The sequence below is a fragment of the Amblyomma mixtum genome, chromosome 9 (assembly GCF_055824585.1).
Source record: "Amblyomma mixtum isolate Tamu chromosome 9, ASM5582458v1, whole genome shotgun sequence".
NCBI classification, from domain to species: Eukaryota; Metazoa; Arthropoda; class Arachnida; order Ixodida; family Ixodidae; genus Amblyomma; species Amblyomma mixtum.
The window spans coordinates 51,914,801-51,938,539 of record NC_143020.1 but is presented as its reverse complement, the minus strand read 5'-3'; the positions used below and the strand labels follow the sequence as shown (position 1 = coordinate 51,938,539).

General features: G+C 44.1%; 1 protein-coding gene across 1 annotated transcript; it reads right to left on the bottom strand.

Moving 5' to 3' along the window:
- Nucleotides 1–388: 388 nt before the first annotated feature.
- On the bottom strand, nucleotides 389–23,537 carry LOC149328984 (atlastin-1-like). Its single transcript, XM_089562028.1, has 10 exons — nucleotides 23,477–23,537; nucleotides 9,151–9,478; nucleotides 8,882–9,094; nucleotides 8,591–8,809; nucleotides 8,377–8,541; nucleotides 8,270–8,326; nucleotides 8,143–8,214; nucleotides 7,936–8,082; nucleotides 4,479–4,973; nucleotides 389–611 (listed from the first exon to the last, which is right to left on the bottom strand). The coding sequence occupies exons 2-9, from the start codon at nucleotides 9,469–9,471 to the stop codon at nucleotides 4,491–4,493; spliced, it is 1,677 nt and encodes a 558-aa protein (XP_089418154.1). The 5' UTR covers nucleotides 9,472–9,478; nucleotides 23,477–23,537; the 3' UTR covers nucleotides 389–611; nucleotides 4,479–4,490.
- Nucleotides 23,538–23,739: the final 202 nt, after the last annotated feature.

Genomic DNA, 23,739 nt, shown 5'->3' with positions numbered 1-23,739 from the left:
AGGAGAATACTGGGTAAAACATATTGCTTACTTTTGCTCTCTGTTAAACTATTTCCTTAAAATAAAAGAATGTGCAACCATTTCCCACAAACAATATAGCTACTGCAATACCGAAAATATTCTAGCACATATGTTCTAGCACATATGGATGAATAAGAGCAGGAAGAAAAGATACCACAGTCAAATCAAATCAAATTTATTGATTACAGATAAAGGCTAACATACACAGTAATATGGAGAGTACTGTCATATACTGCTTGAAGTGCACCAGTACCCCAGACGGATAGCATGCATAAAAATACATTGAAAACACCACACTAATTAATTGTACCAGGAATATTAGGATACTTGATACATAAAGAATAAACGAAAGAAGCAGAAAAAGTGCAAAGGGTGTAAAAACTGTTACGTTTCAAAAACAAAATGTTTTGGGTTTATAGAACGTGCTTAAGCCTTAGAGCAAGGGCTGACTTCATCCAGCGATGGCCATGATGGGAGGACGCTGTCTTCCTTCTTCTAAGCACGGGTGCAGCAGGCTGGTTTAGCAGTAGCTTCTCAAAAGTGGGTGTGGTCGACGTCTTGTAGCAGGAGTCAGCAGGGATTTCCCGTCGCTGAAAGACACCGCCCCGCAGGAACACCTTATGAACCTCCGGCCACAAGACAGGCACTCCATTTTGCGAGCCTCCTGACTATTTGATGGTACCGGTCTAGAAGGTAAATATATATTTCCTGAAAACTAAACTACCTTTCACCTTTCTTGACGTTAGAGCCCTTTTATAGACCTCCACAAGGTGCAGTACAGCAATCGGTCTGCCCCCGACCGCGCCAGTCTAAAGACCAGAATTTGAAGCACAGAACCAACATGCGACTACAAAGTCGTCGATTTATGTTTGTGGACTTCCTAGTCTTTCCAGTAAGGCAAGGTTAGAAATAATATACTGAAAGATGCCCGCTTATGTATCAGATAAGCCACTGATGGCAAGTTACGCCAGAGACAAGGAACAGATTTTGCTAGCCCCAGGAACTCAGTCAGTCGACTACCCTGCTCCAAAAGTCTCGCTGGGCCACTTTTCCACACCAACTTTCTTTTCCGGATAAGTGTCTAAGAAGTGTTAAAGAGAGTCTCCGCATAGACCAATCTTTGAAGGACCATGAACATTCTTTACTGTCAGCAAAGAAAACAAAATGGTAGCGACAACAGGTCAGAGATGTACACATACGAGAACCACTTGCACTTCTTAAGATCAGCTAAACGCCAAATATTTTTTTCTTAAATTTTGTTACAGTAACTGCGTTTACTGACTGCAAGCATGTTAGTACCTGTACAGCATGCAGTTCACTGTAAAAGCATTTAAATCTACCCTACACTATTACAATGAAATTGCTGGTATCACTGTCTCAAAGTACAGCTTTGATATCAGGAATGACGGTAAGTACGCCATCTCCTGTTAGAGAGCCAAAGGTGGCGCTCACAGGAAGTCTTTGCGCACTTTTATTCGCAAATTAAATACTTAAAAATCGAAATTAAATGAAAAATAAACACACACCGAAAATTCCATTCAATGTCAAATGAATAGAACTCAATCCATGTTTATTATGATTACTACACCGCTCACATATTGATTTAACTATATTATTTGAAATACCGCGCTCCTAAAATAACTGTGAAAATCATTTCAGTATTTAAAAATAAAGCTTCGGATCAAATACCTCAGCGTAGAAGTGCTACTCAAAACTTCCCTCCTTGATCATAGCTAATGTAAGCACTCTTAGTGGGGAGAACAGCGACAAAATGAAATTATCATTATGTCATGAAGAAATTCATTGTACCGTAAATGCCCCATACAGAGATCTGTACAATTTTTATGGCACCGTTAAAAAGTGGTTATAACTATATTATTGTAAGGTTTGCACTGCGACCGCTTTAGCCTGAACTCTCCCCATTTTTATGCAAATATCGAGCGCGACTTCTACTAGATTCTACTAGGTAGCTTAAAAATTTTTGCGGTGCGTTGAGGAGTGATGAAATAGCGATCGCTCGCGCGCTTTTTCTAATCTAAGTATTTACTATTTCATTGTCGCTTTAAGATTACACCGGAGCAATTAATATATTCGCATATCTACCCACTACAAGCTTGCAGCTTCTGTGCCAGCCTTAACTACTCGGTTCAAGCGCCGAGCCACCTTTAAACGCAAGATTTTGTTACGAATTGGAACATTAGACCACTCCTTTCGATATCACCATTACAACTTCTGACAAAATTCCACATTTGACTCAAAATTATTGCTATAAACGCAAGCCATTGGTTTTCTGCGGTGATCAACTACTCGGTGCGAGCAAAGGACCAAATTTGGAAGCAATATTTTTCAACGCATCGGAAGTTTAGGCCACTGTGAGCAATACTTTTCAATTGGATCTTGCATTATATCACAGTTTCCTCACAATTAAGAACGATGCCCAGTAACACTGTACTTGGACGATCAACTAGCGTAGCTGCGGCTGGAAATGTAAGCCCTGGGCGCTTTTTGTGTGACGAAGATATTTTTTCTACTGCTCTTTTGGGTCTTACAACATGCACTTAAAAAAGCTGCTCTCAGATGGGGCTCATGATTCAGGAATGAGGTATTAAAGCTTTGAAAGGAATATTATGTCATTTGTTGCATGGCAGGTTCTCTCAGATGATGAATGGCAGTTCACGAATATCCCTCAAGAGAAAAGTATACAAAAACTCTATCTTACCAGTACTCACCTATGGGGCAGAAACGTGGAGGCTATCAAAGAGGGTTCAGCTTAAGTTAATGACTACGCAGCGAGCTATGCAAAGAAAAATGATAGGTGTAACGTTAAGAGATCGGAAGTGGGCGGAGTGGGTGAGAGAACAAACGCTGGTTAATGACATCCTAGTTGAAATCAAAATGAAGAAATGGGCTTAGGCAGGGCATGTAATGCGAAGGCAAGATAACCGCTGGTCCTTTAGGGTAACGGAGTGGATTCCAAGAGAAGTCAAGCGTAGTAGGGGGCGGCAGAAAGTTAGGTGGGCGGATGAGATTAAGAAATTTCGGGGTTTACCTTACTCCATATGTATGTGCAACACGCCGAAGCCTGTTCGGCGACGCTGCTGCTACCATCTTTTAGGTACTTCATTTCCATCTTCAAAGTTGCCAGCTACGGCTTACTGAACTTTTACACTAACGTAAAATGCCGAGTTAAATAGGAAAGGTTCAATATTGGAGGCAATATGGGCCGTGTTCGTGAAGGGCGAGGTAGACAGGCTTGTTCAGACTTGTAACTGGAAGACGCCCTCTAGCTTACTGAATCGTTAAATGGTAATTTACTCAGGTTTCCCTGTGTTAAACGTATGAGACCATTCCACAAATCCAGAAGCTGTGACTTTCTTTGTGAACTGTTTCATGAGTAGTTTGTGGTCCTGAATCTTCCACAGAGTTTTCTGCGATGGCACTTGAACCACATGCGCTGGGCAAATAAGGAGCTGCAGCACACTGTTTCAAGGCGAAAGCCTTTAATGGCGCATACTGTCGTCCGTTAACAAAGCGTGACACATGCGTTTAACTCTGCAACTAAAAATGATAGACGAAAACCAATGGCTGCTTCAGATGCGGGATGAAAAAAATGAACCTAGAAGTCAAGTTTTATAACTGTACATTAATTAGTTAATTAATCATAGGCAAAAATGTCGAAATTGCGCCGAAATAGCGCGGACGTCGTCATAGGCACGGGAATGGTGTGTCGTCACATCCACCGGAAGTCGTCACGGCATAGTGAAAGTTAACACAGGATGGTCGGAAAAACGTTGCATTTGTGCCAAATTAGGTAGAGAGATGTGTAATTAAGCGTAATTACCACCTGGGATCTCCGAAAGATGTATAATTTGGGTATCGATACAGCCACGGGAACGGTATGACGTCCTATTCACCGGAAATCATCATGGCATAGTGTCCTCAGCTTTGGCCTCTCAACAGTTTAGTTGCCAAAGTGTCCTCGTAATTTATTCTTTTGTAGCGGGAGTTTTGCCGCGCTATGTACTGCGATTTTTCTTTTATTTCTGGGTGCATCAGGTTAGGCATCCAACACTTTTTAGCAATAGCGCAGTGGCACAAGGCAGGTGCTATTGCAGCTGTTGCCGTGTCCTCCTTTCGCTCTTGCCTGAAAGAACACACATACCAACAACCACCGTAACCTTGCAGTTCAGTGCAGCACCAAAACACACCATTTTAGCGCACACATCCGAAATTTGGCCTAATTACCCAAATTGACTGACATTTTACTTAAATACGAGACACTTTCAGTGGCCTTAGAAATTTGGCCTTTAGGTTCACAACCTGATTCCGAAAGAGATCACGTTGGACAACTTCTAAGACGTGTGATAAATGTTGTCTTAAGTTGTAACAGCTCAAATGCTCTCAGGTAACAATGCTTGTGATACTGAAGGAATACCTCGCAAAAGACTGGTACTCACCATGGAGAGATTTCATATCCATTCTTCGAGCAAACTGAGGCCTAAATCCAAGCCATACTTTATGAGGGGGCTTAGAAACGGCAATGACTCCAAAAATTTCCTCATACTCGCGAAGTTGGTCTTTAGGACCTTAACTGTGTTGCCTCTGGTCTCTCCATCGCACTGTGCTCTTTCCTCTTCCTTCCTTTTCTGGGCTTCCTCGAAGGCGACCACTTGTAGTGAGAGCCTCTTCTCGAGGGCTTCCCTTTGTTCTCTCATCTTTTGCTTCAATTTCTCATAAGGGGCTTTTTCCTCATTCCTCTTTTTCTCGGATGCTTGACATGCTTCATATTCCTCTCTGCACCTTTGCTGGGATTCCTCTAAGGCTCTCCTCTGCTCTTTAATCATCATCTCGAAGGCTTCTCTTTCTTCTCTCTTCTCTCTCTCTGCTTTTTCAAAGTTCTTCCTGTTCTCGGTGTTAGCTTCGACAAATCCGGCGGAGTATTCTTCGATGGCCTGGAAGGAAATTCGTGGAGGTTAGCTGGCTTTGGTTTGCAAAGCGGAATGGTTGCACATTTCTTACCCGCCGTGGTGGCTCAGAGCTTAAGGCGCTTGTCTACTGAGCCGGAGTACCCGGGTTCGAACCCGACCACGGCGGCCACGTTTTGATACAGGCTAACAGCAAAAGGCGCCCGTGTGCTGTGCGATATCAGTGCACATTAAAGATCCCCAGGCGGTCGAAATTATTCCGGACCCCTCCACTACCGCATCCCTTTCTCGCTTTCTACTTTCACTCCAGCCTTTATCCCTTCCCTTATGACACTGTTCCGGCGTCCATCCAGATATGTGAGGCAGTTACGGCGTCATTTGCATTCCTCAAAACCAATTTTCATTTTACATTTCTTCGCCAACGTAGATGTAGCCAATTCGAGTTGGAACACGGCAGGGTTTCATGACTAAGGTGCATGTTTTATGGTGGTTTAAAGTCCCAAAGCAATTCAGGTTATGAGGGACGCCGTAGTGTAGGGCTCCGAAAATGTCGACCATCTGGGGTTCTTTATCGTGCACTGACATCGCACAGTACACAGGTCTCTAGAATTTCGCCTCCATCGAAATTCGACCACCGCGGCCGGGATCGAACACGCGCCTTTCGGGTCACCAGCTGAGCGGCATGACCACTGCGTCACCACGGCGGCTCATTCCTCGACTAAGAATCTTTAGTATAGCTTCCCTTGGAATCCACTAAGCGAGAATAATAAACATTATTCATTTATTTTATTTATTTGAACAATAAACATTATTCATTTATACTTTTTACTCTTTTTTTTTCTCTGGATCCTGACCTGATGCTGTGACTTCCATCCGGCCTACCACGACGTGAAACAACATTGTTGTGTAGCCTGTGACTTGGTGTCGTACTCAGAAATGATTACTCTAATGTGATCGGCATGGCTGATAAAAAGCATGTGACATATGCGGCCGCGATGTGACCATATCTCATATTCTTTGTGAATGCCCAGCGAACTGTTCTTCGAGACATCCCCTACGCCATGCGCTGGAATACATCGATTCGTGCCCGCTTGTGAAGTTCAAGATTCTTGGACACTGGCCGCGGCGATCGTCGGCGTTGAGGGCCTGCCAGGCCGTCCTGCAGTTCTTAAGAGTGTTGAGCCTGCACGACAGCCTATCAGTTTGCCCAAGTCTTTTCCACCTCTGCTTCTTCTTATCTCTCCCTTTTCTCCCTGACCTTTATATCCATGCGTCCCTTTCCCCCAGTGCAGTGTAGCAAACTGGTTTCCTTACCCGCCTTTCCTCCTCTTCTGCTAGTGACAAAAGCTAAAGTCATCATCATCATCATTATCATCAGCCTGACTACGCCCACTGCAGCGCAAAGGCCTCTCCCATATCTCTCCAATTAACCGTGTCCTTCGCCAGTTGCGGCCATCGTATTCCCGCAAATTTCTTAATCTCATCCGCCCACTTAACTTTCTACCGCCCCCTGTTACGCTTGCCTTCTCTTGGAATTCCCTCCGTTACCCTTGAGGACCAGCGGTTATCTCGCCTTCGCATTATATGCCCTGCCCAAGCCCACTTCTTCCTCTTGACTTCAACTAGGACGTCATTAACCCGCCTTTGTTCTCTCACCCACCCCGCCCGCTTCCGATCTCTTAACGTTACCCCTAGCATTTTTCATTCGATAGCTCGCTACGTTGTCCCTAACTTAAGCTGAACCCTCTTTGTTAGCCTCCAAGTTTCTGCCCCATAGGTGAGTATCAGCAAGATGCAGCTGTTGTCTACATTTCTTTTGAGGGATATTCGTAAACTGCCATTCATGATCTCAGAGATCCAGCCATATGCGTTCCACCCCATTCTTATTCTTCTAGTTATTTCCCTGTCATGATTCGGAGCAGCTGTCACTACCTGCCTTAAGTAGACATATTCTCTTACTACTTCCAGCACCGTGCCATCAATTGCTAACTTCTGTTCTCTTGCTAGACCGTTGAATACTACTTTGGTCTTCTGCATGTGAATTTTTAGCCCCACCGTTCTGCTCTGCCTGTCTAACTCATTGATCATGCTTTGCAGTTCATGTCCTGAGTGACTTAGCAATGCAATGTCATAAGCGAATCGCAGACTACGTAGGCATTCTCCATTAACTCTTATGCCAACTGTTCCCATCTCAAGCACCGGAATACCGTCTGTAAACAGGCAGTGAATAGCACAGGCGATAACATGATCATGATAACATAACGATGTTCATAATAATGACGTTCATGATAACATGAACAAAATAAAGCAATCATTCCTTACATCTTATTACGACTGAGGGAAAGTGAATGATAGCGGCTGTAGCGACAAACTGCGTGGAATATGAGCGGCTCAGAACACCGGCTTTCACGTTCCTTTTAAACATACCCCAAGCCATGTCTGTTCACGACTCATTGTCATTTAAATAATTTTTTACGGTCTCAAACCTGGGTAGATTTTACTGTCCATGCTTGATAACGGGATTGTGCTATGAGGTTGGCACTCAGCTGTGCAAAAATATGCATATGCTGCCATGTTGTATTGCAACAGATATTTATTCAGCGGAAATCTAAAAAAACAGCCCTTCAGTGAGTACTGTTAAAGCAGGGAAAAATATGTGAAAGACGAACAATACATCCTATGGTATATTTGTTTGCGCTGTATAGTGGAATAATGCTTCTAAACCGAAGTAAAGCCTAAAAAGTGATTTATCCCTGTATATATTTCTAGACATATGCTTATTTAGTTGGTAAGATTGGTTAGGTCTCACCGGCACGTAGGGGTTGTTCTTCATCAACGTTGGTCGGCTAATGGCTGATTAAATTTTGTTTCATATGACGCTACAATATTGTTTCAAATCACGAACTGCAGAATAATGACATTTTCACGTCTTACCTTCTCTAAAAAAAACAGCAACATGTTGGGGAAAAAAGCCTAAATCGAAGCCTACCTTTAGGAGTGTCTTCCTGTATTGCTCCTTCAGGTCCTCGCCGCCCATATTCAAGGCACTGTCGAACATTTTAAGAGCTTCCTTGCGTCGCTCCTCGAGACATCTGTTGAGCTCCTCCTCGCTCAGCCACTTACCCCCAAAGAACATCTGAGAGCGTCGTAAGAGTGTGAGCCTAAAGCCTCCCGAACTTTCCTTTGATTCGCTTACCTCTCTCATGCCGCGCACATAAAACGCGCCAGCTTCTGCCAGAGCAGCAGCGTTCATTGCCGTAGCAGTCGCCTAAAAATAGAAAAAAAAGTTCTGAAACTGCCACGTGCGAAATATAATTTCTCACCTCAAGCGCAGACTGAGGAGTGGGGATGTCACCCTTCTTGAAAGCCTCTCCGTAGACCTGCACCAATCGCTCACTGTGACACGCGCAAACAGCATGCATAGCTATACCTTAATTAAGGCGAATAGTTGCTTGCAAGTGATGCTGAAACCATTGATCCTTTTAGGATGCAAGTTTTCAGGGTGCGCGAGGCTGGATACAAATTCCCCTAAGTTCTGTCTGAAATTGGGCGAAGCGTCCGACAGGCATCCTTTGAAGTTCGGGTCCTCCGCCACCTGCGTGAGTAGTGGATTACTGCATGCACATGAAAGAGTTACGACGTACCTTAGCTCCTGGATGAGGCATCAGAAAGCAGGTCATCTCTTCGAAGGAGGACTGAACACCTTCGCGCAATTTTCGTAGCTCCTCAGGCGTATCTTCCGAAATCTCTAGGTACCGTTTTAGGTATTCTCGGCCCCCTTCTTCACCGAAGCTCAACTGGTGCGAATAGCTCCAATCCCGGATCAGAAACACCAGTTTCTGGAATGGCGCGTCAGTCACTTCCTGCAGTAACACAGGCTTCGTGAATTTAGTGCTTTAGTGGCCTCCAGTGAGATTCTTCCCCATGCTACGCACCTTTTGCACCAACTTTCCGTATTCGCAGAAGAATTGCAGATGCTGGAGGTCGTCCTCTCCAATGCACTGCGAAAGATTGTAGATCTGCACTGAACTCAGCATTGTGCTGAGAGAAAATATAACCGCAGATTCCTTCATCGTGGAGTTCCCGTCGAAAGTGCCCTGGGTGTCCATCAAGACCACAGCCACCTCCTCGCCTTGAGGTGTAGGAACCTGCACAGATACGTAGTCATTCTTCGGACATTCTTTAGCAGGACTGATTTGCTTACCAGGAAAACCTCGCTCCAGAGGTTTATTCCCAGCGTTTCTCGTTCCCATCCTCCGCGCCAGGTGAAACCATCGAGTGTCCCGTCGGACTCGCAAAGCCAGTTGTCCCTGCATTGACTTCGCAGGCAGCGTATAAAGAAGTTGAGCAAGAAGGACTTCCCTTTCCGAAAGGCCCCAGCCACCGAGATCACAACCACGGGCTTCTCCTTGACTCGTTCGTCCAGTAACAGTCGTTTCAAGGCTGCCACATCGAGCTCCAGCTGTTTATGGTCCTTGGAATTGAAGATACCTACCTCAAGGCAAATTTTCGGTTGTTCCTCCATTGCGCACCTGGGAATATACACTCGCATGAGAAGATATTAGGGAGTGGGCATGAGAAGTTACGATTTCCACCAACAGATTAACAATAATGCCGCAGTAATAGTTGTCGCTGAAAATAAAAAAAACTAAAAACTGCTGCCCGTGACAACTACATTTTTATAGCTACAGCAATGGGGGTCTTTCATTATGAGGAATAAATCTGCCTAGGATGCTGAACGTATTGTAAGCATTTCGGGGCATGGAAGTACGGCAACAGCGAACAGGCATCAAACGCTCGTTTCTTGGTGCAGATCTTGATCCTGCTTGCCCCGTGGAATCATTGTCTCGGCGCCACGACTGCGCAGTTGCGTCCATTGCTGCTGACGCCGGATAACAGCCTCCAGCTTTTCGATTCATCGCCAGCCGGACCGCTTCGCTGCGAGGGAACGGCCCCATTCTTTGAAGACTACTTACCGCAGCCCTCTTTGGAGAAGACATCGGCATCGACTGATGCATCACCTCCGGCACACTAGTTAAGAAGTCGGCGCCCCTGGAATCCTCTTAGTGGGCATGGAAGTACGGCAACAGCGAACATGCATCAAACGCCATTTCGTTTCTTGGTGCAGGTGGGTTCAACTCCTGAACTCTTTTGAAAAAAATCTGACGATATTGTTTTGCTAGTACTTCCATGCCCACAAGTGTTGCTCTCTTTGACTTGTGATTGCGTTCACGTCGTGAAGTTGTTAATAATGTCCGGTGACGTTGAGTTGAATCCTGGACCCCCTGAGGTAGAGTCTTCCCAGCAATACATTGAATTAGTCTCACTAATAAAATCTTTACATCATAAAATGGATTCTAGGCACGACAAAGTTATGACCGCATTTAATGAACTTAAGGTGGCCCAAAATTCAATGGAGCTGCAGATTGCAGATATTTCTTCCTCAGACAGTTTCTAAGAGGAGGCCAAGGCTAAAGGCTAAGAGCCTGACGAGGCCTTGGCCCCTTGTACAAATTTTTGCATCAACGAACAGAACTCAGGCATAATACTTCGGCCAGTAGCAGGGAAAAAATGTAAACAATTCTTTAAAAGGCAAAATTTTACCGTCCTGTACATCAGTCTCAAACGATCCAAAGTTGTAAGAAAACGCGGATTCTGTAAACATATCCAGGTTTGCATACAAAGGGCACAGGCAAAAAGAAACATGAAGTGCAAAACCGGCACTACAAACATCAAAACCAATATACAAGAAAAGCAAAGCCGAAAGTTGGGCGAATTAGATAACGTTCATGATGAAAAGATAGCGCAGAAGGAACAAGTGCCGTTCCCTCACAACTAGATATTGATGGTCGTCTCACTGCAGTGGAAAACAGTATTCTCAATTCTGAGGCGCCTCAGGCTGAAAGTGTTGCTCATGTCGTAGCACTTGATCGGAGACTGAACGAATTAGAAGATCGTTCACGCCGAGAGAACTTGATATTCCACGGTATCGGCGATAGTTGTCAGGAGACATGGGCCGAATCCGAACAAAAAATTTGCTTCGTTCTAAATGCCAGTTTTAACTTCGGTTTGGATGAGAGCGACGAACGCATATCCCGAGCCCATAGACTAGGCCGCTTTGTCCCCGACAAATGTCGGCCCATTATTGTTAAATTTGTCTCATTTAAACGTAGGAAAACTATTTTTGCCTAAAAAGAAACAAGTTAAAAGCTTCCAAGGTAACCGAGAGTGAAGATTTTTGCAAAGCGACAAGAAATGTGAGAAAAAAGCTTTTCGATTTTGGTAGTCAAAGCGGCAAAAAAATTTTCAGTACGGTATACCAAGCTTCACATTGGCAATAAATGTAATGTTTACTCAGCGGACACCGACAGCGTGTGCGAAATAGGGCCTTTCAGCGACAGCAGTCCAGCTGGGTCTTCGTCTGGCATTACCCGCACCGACGCAGATACATGCTTATCCTAACCCAAAAACGTGCCCCTAATGTCGTCCGTCGGAATCTATCGTTTCTCTTCACAAACATCCGGAGTATTGCAAACAAACGCCATGATCTGTCGTCTGTAATTGATGCATGCGCTGCCAATTTGGTGGTGTTAACGAAAACTTGGCTTTCAAACATGATAAGCAGTACAGAATTGCCTGACTGTGAAAAAAACTACACCATCTACCGCCACGATAGGACTGCAAAACACGGAGGGGGTGTACTGATTGCCATTGCCGATTATCTCGTATCAGACATCGTCATTGTCCCTACTGCCTTAGAAATGCTTTGTGTGCGCAAAAACCTTCACTACCAAAATGCTTTATTCTGTGTGTGCTACAGGCCGCCAAACGCGGCACCATCTTTTTGTGATGACTTACACGATGCACTGAATATTTTGGTTACACAATTCCCTCCACTGCCTTTATTTCTTCTGGGTGATTTTAATTTTCTCCAAATTGATTGATCCGGTCTCTTTCCAATTATCAGAGGTACTTCCGCAGTCAGCCAATCCCTTTTCAACATATGCATGCAGTTTAGCCTTACACAGCTTGTTTCAGAGCCTGCAAGTTTTGGTTCTGGTACATCTAACCTGTTAGACTTAATTCTTACTACTGCTCCTGATCTTCTACACCGTGTAACCTACATGCCCAGTTTGAGGGATCATTGTCTTATTCACTTCGAAATAACGGCGCTTACTACTAAAACAGTTAGTAGCATCAAGACAATTAGAAACTATTCCAGGGGTGACTACACATCAATTAATAACGAACTAGCACTCTTCATAGATAACTGCATGTCTACCTTTTTCGAGAGAACCGTTGACCAAAATTGGGCTTTATTTAAGAATACAGTCTCGTCACTAGCCGATAAGTACGTCCCAATCCACCGAATTTCAAAAAAATCCTGATCACCGTAGTTCACCGTCGCCATGAAACGACTTTTGACTAAGAAGAAGCGCTTCTTTCGCCTTGCAAAACGTGCTAACACTGCGGAACGTTGGTCCGCATACGGTGATGTTCTCCGAACTTACCGACTAGCTATCAACGAAGCCAAGCGCGTGTTCCTACATAACGCATTATCATCACTCCTTTCTACTAATCCATCTAAGTTCTGGTATCAGGCCCAAAGAACGAGCAATCATTAAACTTTCTGATAGTCTTGTAATAAAACAGCGCAAGGACACAGGACGAGAACGGAGAGAAGACACACACGGCGCTGAACTTGCAACTGCGTTTATTGGAAAAACGCGCTGCTTTTCAAGGCAGGGCGTCAAGAAAGCGCGCGCATGCGCTTTGTAAAAATATACTTGTCGGGTAATAAAATGTCTCGTAATCGCACGTGTGATTATCGGTGCTAACCACTGTTTAGCAATTTCATTTCCTTAGAGGACAATGCTACTAAAGGCTGGCTTACACATCTGTTTCCTTTTCTCAAGATATGAAATGCCTCTGCTACTTCCCTCGTGCTACGATCGTTATGTATGAACAAGACTTCGATGTCAACGAAAAACGGGGTGCACTTACACTCGTGACAATGCTTGGCCAAGTTTGTTGAGCACTTTACCAAAGAATTTTGGTGCTCCAAAAGCCGTACATTAATGCAACGACCTGTCTGGCCAATATGAGTACGGCCACAGGACAGAGGAATCTGGTAGACCACAGCAACCTTACACGAGACGAACTTGTTTGCATGGTTAATTTTACGCCCTGTTTTCTTTCCCATTCCATTTCTCTTCCTTTGAACAGCTGCCCACACCTTGCCTACCTTATTAGGAGCCGAGAACACAACGTTGACACCATACTTGGCCCCCACTTTCTTAAATCTATGTGAAAAGGAATGTACGTACGGCATTACAGCTATATTCTTTGTTCTATCGTCCACACTGGAGCGATGCTCAGAGTCACGTTCGGGGTTTTCAATTTTTTCAGGATCTTTTCCGCACACGACCGGCCTGCTTACAGCGGTGTACCTGGGCGCAGAGGCTAGTTTTCATTTTGTGAGAACAGGATTTCTTTAACGCCATACTCATGCACCCTGCTACTATCCCGCTTTTTACTAGTTTCGAGTGGCAAGACCTATAGTTCAACAGGGGCTTCTCACTCCGAGCGGAGGATTGCCAGCACACGTGGTCTTTTTCAAAGACCAGCAGTAAGTCCAAAAATTGTAATGTGTTATGCTGAGGAATTTCATGCGTAAATTTCATCCCGGACCCGTTCTTTACAAAACAATCTAAAACACTTGACACGGTTTCTGCCTGAGGGGACTTCTCAACCACAAGATAATCATCAACATACCTAAAATGCGTATAAAACCACCTGCCAATTCATTCGCCACTTCCATTTCGACATGACTAAGGAAAATGCTGCTGAGCACCGGGGCTACTTCTGATCCTATACACACGCCAGACCATTTACAAGACTGTTTGGTTTTCCCAAGCGACGTACGTATTCTTGAGATCGAAGGTGAGGAGTTCCAGAAAGGATGCGGTAGAAATTCCGCATTTATCTTGAAAAGCATGCTCGTCATTTTGATCTTCAATGGACTGCTGTACATATTGCAGGAGAGGCACATGCGGTAGGGAGAAGAACAGATCTTCCACATCTATGCTAAAACCAGAACAGTCTCCAGGGTTGTCATTGAGTAGAAAGTTAACAATTGCCTCTGAGTTGCGAACCAGGAACGGGTCATTCACATGCAGTGTTGAAAGATGTCTGTTTAGGTACGTGGAAACCACCAACTTCCAAGAGCGATGCTCGGAAACTATTGCCCTGAACGGAATCTCCGGCTTATGTGTCTTGGCCGCGAAGAATATTTCCAGAACCCCAAGCTCAGCATCTTTCACCTTCTTTGCTAGCCCTTCTAAATTAAGTTTAAGCAGCAGAGCAACTGTTTACAACGTGCTGGTTTTACCTTGGCGGTCCTGAAATTCTTCATCCCTGTATGGCGGGCTTTCTCGGCATAAAGGTCTTCCGATAAGACAACAAAAAACCCCTCTTTGTCCGACTGCACCGCTCGAAACTGCCTATCACACAGATAGTTTACCAAGGAACGAAACCGGTTACTCTGTCCGGTCCGCGCGGGTGTTTACAGTAGCCAGGCACTGAAGCGACACCTCGGGGAAGCAGCCTCACGGCCGGCCGCAGGGCTGTCATGGCCTTTGCGGGACGCCGAGGAATGGGGATGGAGTACGACTGTCAGTCCGGTGACTCCGGCGATGTGGTGGAGTAACGGCGGAGTAGGCCCGGTCCTCTCACCCTAAGCCCCGTTCTTGGTTTGTGGCCCGGTCGCCCGGGCTTGAACACTCGCTCTTCAGTAGGAGACGAGCAAGCTAGGGGAGGAAATAAGTGCATGGATGGATGGTAGGAAGCACAGATGGGCCCCACGGAGTGTGTCAGATCCGAGGCCGAGGGCCGGTGGTGCCTTGTAGGTCGACGATCTGGGGCCTCTACTGGCCGGACCTATCACACATACTTCCGGAGTCTGAAAAACCGTGAAAAGCCCTCGTCGGTTGGTAGCCGGCATGTTGGGAACAAACCCAGTAGTGGAGGGGCCCTTGAGTAGCTGCAGACCCCGTGTTCGGTTTTCCTGTTTTCGGCGCCGGAGCCCTTTACGTATGGTGGGTGGTCGGGCATCCCGTGAGTGGGGCCGCACCATTGGGCAACTCGACGCTCTCCCTGTCCTGGCCAGGCAGGCCAGTAATGGAGTCGAGACAATCGAAGGATCTGAGCAAAAACCTCGCTGTCCCCATTTCCCTCCCATGTCCCATTTTTCTTTCCGCTACTTCTCAGGGGAGATCAGGCGAGTCTCCCCGGGCCCGTTCCCGCGGCTGTGGGTAGCTATAGTAGCGACCCACAGCCATTCGCTATAGTGAATGGGCTCGGCAGCACTGCAAAGATGCCAACGTACACTCACCTACGTCGCCTCTTTGTCGTGCAGGTGAGGCATGATCAATCGCTATTTGCGCGGCGTACGCGTTATGCGGCCGCTAATGCTGCCGAGCCCACAGTGTTGTGTCGCAATTGCCTTTGAATGTCTTGGCGTCATACGTCAACTGCTGATCTTGTCGGATGACGTTGAAGTTAACCTTGGTCCCAACACCCGCGGCGCTGCTCCGCAAGATACCTCTGACATAATGGAGGCTTTGCAAGAACTGCGATCTGGCCAAGCATCTTTGTTGTCAGAAATGAAAACAATTCGTTGCACGTTAATTGAAAACAACAAAGCGCTGGGTGAAATAAGAACCAGACTAGCGAAGATTGAAGATGATTGCGTAACATTTCCGCAATAAAAACCGATATCAGCGATGTTCGGGAACTTGCGGAGCACAATGCCGGTGAAATATCAAACATTATGTCTAAGCTGGTGGATTACGAAGACAGGGCGCGCCACTCTAATGTATTATTTTTGGATTAAAAGACACTAACCCTGAAACATGGGCTGAATCAGAAAACTTGATCACGAAGGTATGCCAAGAAAAACTAGATATAACAATCAGCCCCAAAGACATAGAAAGAGCTCACAGACTAGGAAAATTTGATGCCAACAAAAACAGACCAATCATTGTTAACTTTGCTCACTACAAAACAAAAGAGAAAATCCTTTCCTCTGCTAGCAAACTAAAGAACAGTTCCTACAGTATATCGGAAGATTACTCGAAAACTACCCTCTCTGCCAGGAAACAGCTACTTGCATTTGGTAAATCACAAAGTGAAAAATACAAACTCCGCTACAATAAGTTAATCATCGGCAGCACTACCTACATTTATGACCATATTTCAAATGAAGTTGTTCCCCGCACCCCATAGCTACTACGTAATCCTCCCGAAAAGCCAAACCTCCGCCCTTTGTCCATTGTTTACACTAATATTCGCAGCCTTGTACCGAAGTTAGATTCCCTCGAAAGTCTCATACGCACTACGGAGATCAACATAATTGTACTAACCGAAACATGGCTAAATTCAACAGTAGGGGACTCGTAAATAACTTCCATGTTTCCTGATTTCAATATCTTTAGACGCGACAGAATTAATAGGCGAGGAGGAGGTGTACTAATAGGTGTTCATCATTCATATCCTTGTTCCGAGATTAAACTTGATTCCCCTCTCGAACTCCTTTTCATTAAGTGTCATGCCTCGTTCCCTCCTGTTGTCATTGGTGTTTGCTATCGGCCCCCTGATCTAACTGATTCCTTTGTTGCTCACTTACACGAAGCCTTCCGCGTGATAACTACGTCCTATCAGCACATACCCATTCTTTTTTATGGTGACTTCAATTTTCCTGACATTACCTGGTCCGATGTTCCCACCATTATATAAATAATAACATTGTAAGTGACTTTGTTAACACGTGCCTAACCTTTGGCTTGTCTCAAGTCGTATCAGAACCTACTAGGCAAACTGATCATTCCTCCAACATTCTCGATCTCATTCTCACTTCCCACGCTGATAAAGTTTCTACGCCACTTCATTTACCCAGACTTAGTGACCACTCCATTACACTAAGCACATTTTAATTCCAAGTCCCAAGCCTGAAGAAAACCAAAAAAAAAAACACTTACATTATACGACAAAGGTAACTACGCTGCCATGAACACAGAACTAGCCGATGTTGGGGCGTGGTTCGTCCATGACTTTTCAAGCCGGTCAGTAGAGACTAACTGGTCCCTTTTCATACACAAAATGCATCAACAAATAGATAAGCACATCCCCACTATCACGATCACAGAAAAATCATCGTCACCGTGGTTTAACAACGATCTGAAGCGCCTTAATAACAAGAAGAAAAGGCTTTTCCGTACAGCCAGACGTGTGAACACTGACTGCTCATGGAAAAAGTACCATTGTGCTGAAAAAACATTTCAATCTCTGGTAAACCGAACTAAACGTTCCTTTTTTTCATCAGTATTACCTTGTATGCTTCGCTCTAATCCTAACAAGTTTTGGAAATCCATTAATTCTTCATGCAACACACCTGTTACTTTACATGATGAGGATCATAATCTCATTCCGGAACATGGTGTCTGTCGCGTTCTAAATTCTTTTTTTCGGTTCAGTTTTTACTAACGAACCGGACAGCGAATTACCGCACTTCCCTGTCTTCGACCATCCAGCTATGCCAGACATTTTGTTCGATAGCAATGGTATTAGGAAACTAATTGAATCATTGAAAGTGTCATCGTCATCTGGCATTGATGGCTTGAACTCTAAAGTGCTAAAATACTAAAAACGTGGTTAGTGCCATTTTGTGCCATCTTTTTCAACAGTCATTATCATCAGGCGTGCTTCCGCAAGACTGGAAAATCGGTAAGATCGTTCCAGTCCCCAAGAAAGGTTCATCGTTTTCATGTAAAAACTACCGCCCTATTTCTCTTACGAGCATCTGTTCAAAACTAATGGAACATGTTATTTATTCACACATCGTTAAATTTTTAGTTTCGGTCAAGTTTTTTCATCCTAACAAACACGGCTTCCTAAAAAAACTTTCCTGTGACATCCAACTAGTCCTTTTTATTAATGATCTTAGTTCTCATCTTGACTTAAACATTCCCATTGACACGCTCTTCCTTGACTTTGAAAAAGCTTTCGATAAGGTACCCCACAAAAATTACTACTAAAACTTTTTCGTCTTAACCTTAGCCACTTGGTGTTAAAATGGCTACAAAATGTTTTGACCAACAGAGAGCAATTTGTCTACGCTAACAAATCATCGTCAACTCTTCCCCCCGTTACTTCAGATGCACCACAAGGCGCAGTGCTTGGACTCATCCTTTTTCTAATCTACATTAACGATCTTCCCTCTAACGTCAACTCGAACATCCGATTATTTGCCGACGATTGTGTAATCTACCGCCCTATTACCAGCAGAACTGACTTTGACACCCTCCAAACTGATCTAACCCAAATCGAAACTTGGTGCAAGCATTGGCTAATATCCCTTAATATTACTGAAACATGTATTATTTCTTTTCATCGCAGGCAATCCCATATTCCCTCAAAATATGTTCTTTTCGGTTCTGAAGTATCATCTGTTCTTTCCTGTAAGTATCTTGGCATCACCTTAACTCATACCCTAACATGGTCTTCGCATATCACGAACATCGCTAACGACGCTAACCGCACCCTTGGCTTCCTACGTCGAAATCTTCGTTTTGCTACCCCTTCTATCAAACTATTAGCTTATAAAACATTCGTCCGACCTAAACTAGAATTCGCATCAGCAGTATGGGATCCTCATCAATCTAACCTTCCTATAATCCTTGAAAAAGTTCAAAACCGCGCTATCCGTTTTATTCATTGTGACTACTCTTACTATACCATCGTGTACTCTTTAAAATCCAGAGCATCCTTGCCTAACCTTGAAACTAGAAGAAAAATATCTCGACTATGCCTATTCGACAAGTTCTATCATTCACCTTTAGGATCATCTATCATATCAACAGCTCATCGCCCTTCTAGCCGCAACAACCACATCAAGACCGTATACCCACCCGCTGCAAGAACTACATCTCATTTCCGTTCTTTTTTTGTCATATCATCTCGGGACTGGAACGATCTGCCGCCGGAAGCCGTACGCATCGTCAACTGCATCGACTTCAAGAAAAAGATTGAGGCCGTCCTTATGTAATCAGTAATCTTTATGTATCCTGTAATCTTTATGTACTCTGTAATCTTTATATAATCTGCATGTAATCCGCCCATCCCTCATGTAATGCCCTACAACCGGGGCCTTTGAGGTAATAAATAAATAAATAAATAAATAAATAAATAAATAAATAAATAAATAAATAAATAAATAAATAAATAAATAAATAAATAAATAAATAAATAAATAAATAAATAAATCCCTTATTGATTTCTTTCCACCTTCGGTGGTGAAATTACAATTGCCTACGGGCCAATTCGTTTATTTTGATTGGATTGAACCCGCGATACAGTAGTGGTGCGGGAGAGGCTCATTTTGTTATTCATTTATTATGCCTCGATCTATACTTTTTTGACATATTGTAATAAATAACTTCTTGAGGGAAGCATCCGAACTGCCTCACCGCCAGAAGACCTGCACTCCTGTCTGAAATCACTAGTCGCGAAGTACGCCCCAGGGTCATTCACGAGACCCGCTCTCTACCACTCCACGTCTTCATCGGGATAACATTGTATCGACTCTACGACGAGAGAGCGAGAAAACAAAATTCGTGACTGAGATATTAACCGAAGAGAAGGATTAATGGTTTAAACTGCGCGAAGAAATGAGGATTTCGTGTATTTGTCGCGTATTCTCTTCCGCTGTGTCCTCGTTCCCCACCAACTCGCCCAGTTCTCTGTCCTTATTAACTAAAATTGAAGAGAAGGAATTGGGTATTTGCACCGAGACCACATCTTCATTGGGGTAATGTAGGAAGTTGCATCAAAACACAGGTAACAGACTGTCAGTGAGAAAATTATACCTTGCCTTATTTCCGTTCGTGTTAAGAGGAGTGCAAAAATATATGTTTGAAATTTAGATGTACAGGTGTACACAGCGCAAAATAGTAGCTGTGCACCCGCTATATATATATGTCTTCTAGTTTTTTTTATAAGGCTCTTCTACACTCTGGTTTCGTAATGCCTGCTTGCCTCCTGAAGTTTCCACTAAGTCAAATGATTTCTTGTAATCTATAAAGGTTATATATAAGGGCTGGGTATACTTCGCGCATTTCTATATCAAATAATTGATAGTGTAAATATGGCCTATTGTCGGGAACCCTTTATGAGAGCTTGCCTGATCTTTTGGTCGATTGATGTCTAAGGTAGTCCTGACTCTATATACTTATTAAATACCTTATAATCAGCGGACAGTAAACTTATCGGTCTGAAATTATTTAAGTCCTTGACATCTCCTTTCTTAAGGATTAAGATGAAGCTAGCGTTCTTATAGGCTTTGCTTGGTGCGCTCGAGGTCTTAACATGCTGCTTGTGCAGGGCGGCTACTTTTCCCAGCACACTCTTCGCACTACACTTCGATAGATCTGCTTTTACCTGATCCTCAGCGGAAAATTTCTCTCTATTCGTTGTTCTTGAGAATTTAATTACTCGCTCTTTCATTAATGGCGGGTTACTTGGGGTTACAATGCCGTGTTTGTCTTTTAACGAATGCATCTGATTTTTGCCTATGCTAAGCTTACTCTCCGCTGCCTTTAGGCTGAATCCGTTCTTTGGAGCATGCTCGATTCTCTCCCTATTTAACTTCCTTATGCCGGCTAATTTGCGCTTATTAATTTTAATAGCTCCGCCAGTACTATACTATCTCTGGTGTTCGACACCTTCATGCTGTGGCGTTTCTTATGCAGATCTTTTGTCTCCTGAGATAGCTTGCCGGTATCCTGCCGGAACAGCCTACCGCCAACATTTACTGCACAATGCCAAATGATAGCTGCGAAATTATCGCTCATTGCTTGAACATTGAGGCCGTCTTCATCAGTTAAAGCCGATTATCTGTTCTGCAAGGATACCCTGAATTCCCCTACTTTCCCTCTTAACGCTAACTCGTTAATGGGCTCCCGCTTTACTAGTCCCTTCTGTTCCCTCATTAAGCCTAGGCTAATTTGTAGCCTTATTGTTCTTTGGTCGCACCAACGCATGTTTCCGAGGACCTCTACGAAAGCGAAAGCAAAGGAGATGCGCTGACGGACATGTATCAACTGCGGCCGCTCGTTACGACTGTTGACGCTCCTCTCAGGTCAGTTCGTGTTTTAGTTTTCAAACGAATTTCTTAACTCAGCACAAGCTAACAGACACTCGGCGTAGCGAGTTCGTTATATCAAGATCAGCCACCTCTAGGCATTCGTTACATGGAGGCCTCAAATACACGCGCTTCAATTGGGGCGGCATTGGGCAATTGAGAAACTTCGTTATATCAAGGAATTCACTATATGAAGGTTCGTTAAATTCAGGTTTAACTGTATTTTACTAGTGAACACGATTCAATACAGATGATAACTTTGTGATCACTATATCGTAGAGCTGCTGTCTGTAGAACGTGCTGTTATGTAACAGTAATTTATTTTTGAAAAGCGCCATAATATTAATCCCATATACCTCTGGAATGTAAAAATTATTGTAGGACCAGAGCAGTAATGCTGTAGGCTAATTCAGAACTTTAAGAGCACTGGTTTAAAGGGCTTCGTCTACAACGCGAAGTAATTATGCATAGCCGAAAACAGGGCTAATATAGCGCTTTGTTTCTGAATGAGCGATGAGTGCTTAGCGCAATAAAGACACTGACAGCTCACCACCTGAACTCAGTTACGCATGAGTAACAGGGAATGGCTTGGGGTCGTTACGTTTGTTAGAAGGTGGGACGCGGCGAGGACAGTTCGCAGTGAAGTAAATAGGAGAAGATAGCAGATAGTCAATTTAGCTAGTTTTGCCCCACGCATGGTCTAGCATTTCACACTAATAGCTCTACTCTGACGCACTTCATTCATTCGTGTACGCAACCAAAATAGGCCTACCCATGACCGGTGAAAAGAAAAAAAAAAACAACTCATTTCAGACAGCGCACACACCACGGTTTAGCTGCTGTTTACGCCTTAAGGCGAGAGGATTGGCGTCTAAACGTGTGCAAGTATCTCTAATGTGAATAAGAGAGTTAGTTTGCACATAAGAATGAACACCGGGGTTATTTCTGCACAGAAGTTTGAAGTGTCTCAAAGGCACTTTCGTAAAGATGAAAAGTATTAAGAACAGGAGGAAAAGTCAACGCTCGACTGGCGCATATAATCATCGGATGGATGCGGCATTCGATTTCACAAGGAGATACCTACACGTACGCGGGAAACTTACTGGAACAAGGTTGGACTAGAAAGTACCATGGAGTAGAAAATTGATATATCGTGACAAATAGGATTTATTCTCTATTCAGCTCTCCTGTTTTTTTTTTGTTCTCCGGCGCGATTTTCTTCCTTAAGACTGATATCACGCATGGAGTGAACCCAATTTATTTTGATACAACAAATCTCTTAGCCGAAGGCGTTAGTCGCTCAGAAGTTTTTATTTTGCTAAGGTATTTTATTCCTTTCGAGTGTTAAAACCCCATGGCAACGTGAGAACAGTTCCTGCGATCTAAAGTCAGCTAAGACTTAGGAATTAAGAATAGGAGGCGAAAATGCTCGGCATCGCATACAGCCTTGCACTGTGGCACATGGTAAGCCTTGTTCATACTGTTAAGCCAACACAATATCATACAGAATACTATTCTATACAATACTATACATCATACAGCACACTATTTGAAATGCTGTATGGCCTTATATAGGATAGCATCCTGTTTTTTATTCTTTTGCGGGAACTTCCAGAGGTCCCACGTATTCTTCGAGGAAATGATACTGTCAATGGTTTTGCAGACTATTACCTCACCATTTACAATGCACGACAAAACAGCTTACAAGGGTAGACGTGAGAGATAGTTGGCGGTGCATGCTTCTTAATAAAAGCAGCGCAAAGACACGGCCACAGACAGAAGAGACACACACACAGCGCTTGCTAACAAAACCTTTGTCCTTCCAATTAGCATCCTTATACACACATGGCTTGATGCGGGGGGTGGGGGTGGGGGTGGGGGTTGGAAAACTGACACAATGCGGAATACAAAAAAAAAGGAGAGTACTAATTACGTATCGCACGCTCTGCAAAGTACGCCCGTTCCTAGCGTGCTTGCAAGGGTAACAACTCAACGTGTTACCCCTATAGCTTCACATATTCGATATCTTGGATATTGTAGAGTTCCAAAATTACTTCACTCGCTTTTGAGGTCCTTAACAGGACGGAGCTTTCGCGGGAATGCTAGACTGAAAACATCGCTTGAGTTAAATCTGACGCTCAGTATATGAAAGTTCGTAAAATCTCCCCCCCTCCCCCTTCCCTAAATTAGAGCTAAAATCGAGCTATTTCCACCCATCCAAATCTCAGCGCTCCTCACTCGGCTCAAGGTTTAAATAAAACACGCAAAGTTCACTCCAAAGCATTCCAAGGGTGCCCAGCTATAGTTCAAAAGTCGACCAGCGTTGGCTTACGTGTAGCTGCAATGGACGCAGCCGCGGCAGCACGCGCACTTGGCGACGACTCCTTGGAAGAGCAGGCGGCAACTGTGCAAGCCGGGGCCGATGGGTTAGTGCTTAAGAGAGGCGAGTTTTGTGCACCTTAGGCGGTGCCATATTCCGCTGGAGGATATAGTTCTCTGTAAAGTTCATAAATACGGCTTGTAGCCAGCTTAATTAAAATCACGGGTTTAAAGCAATCTACAACTCCTTCAAAATTAAAGAAGAATGCTAATGGA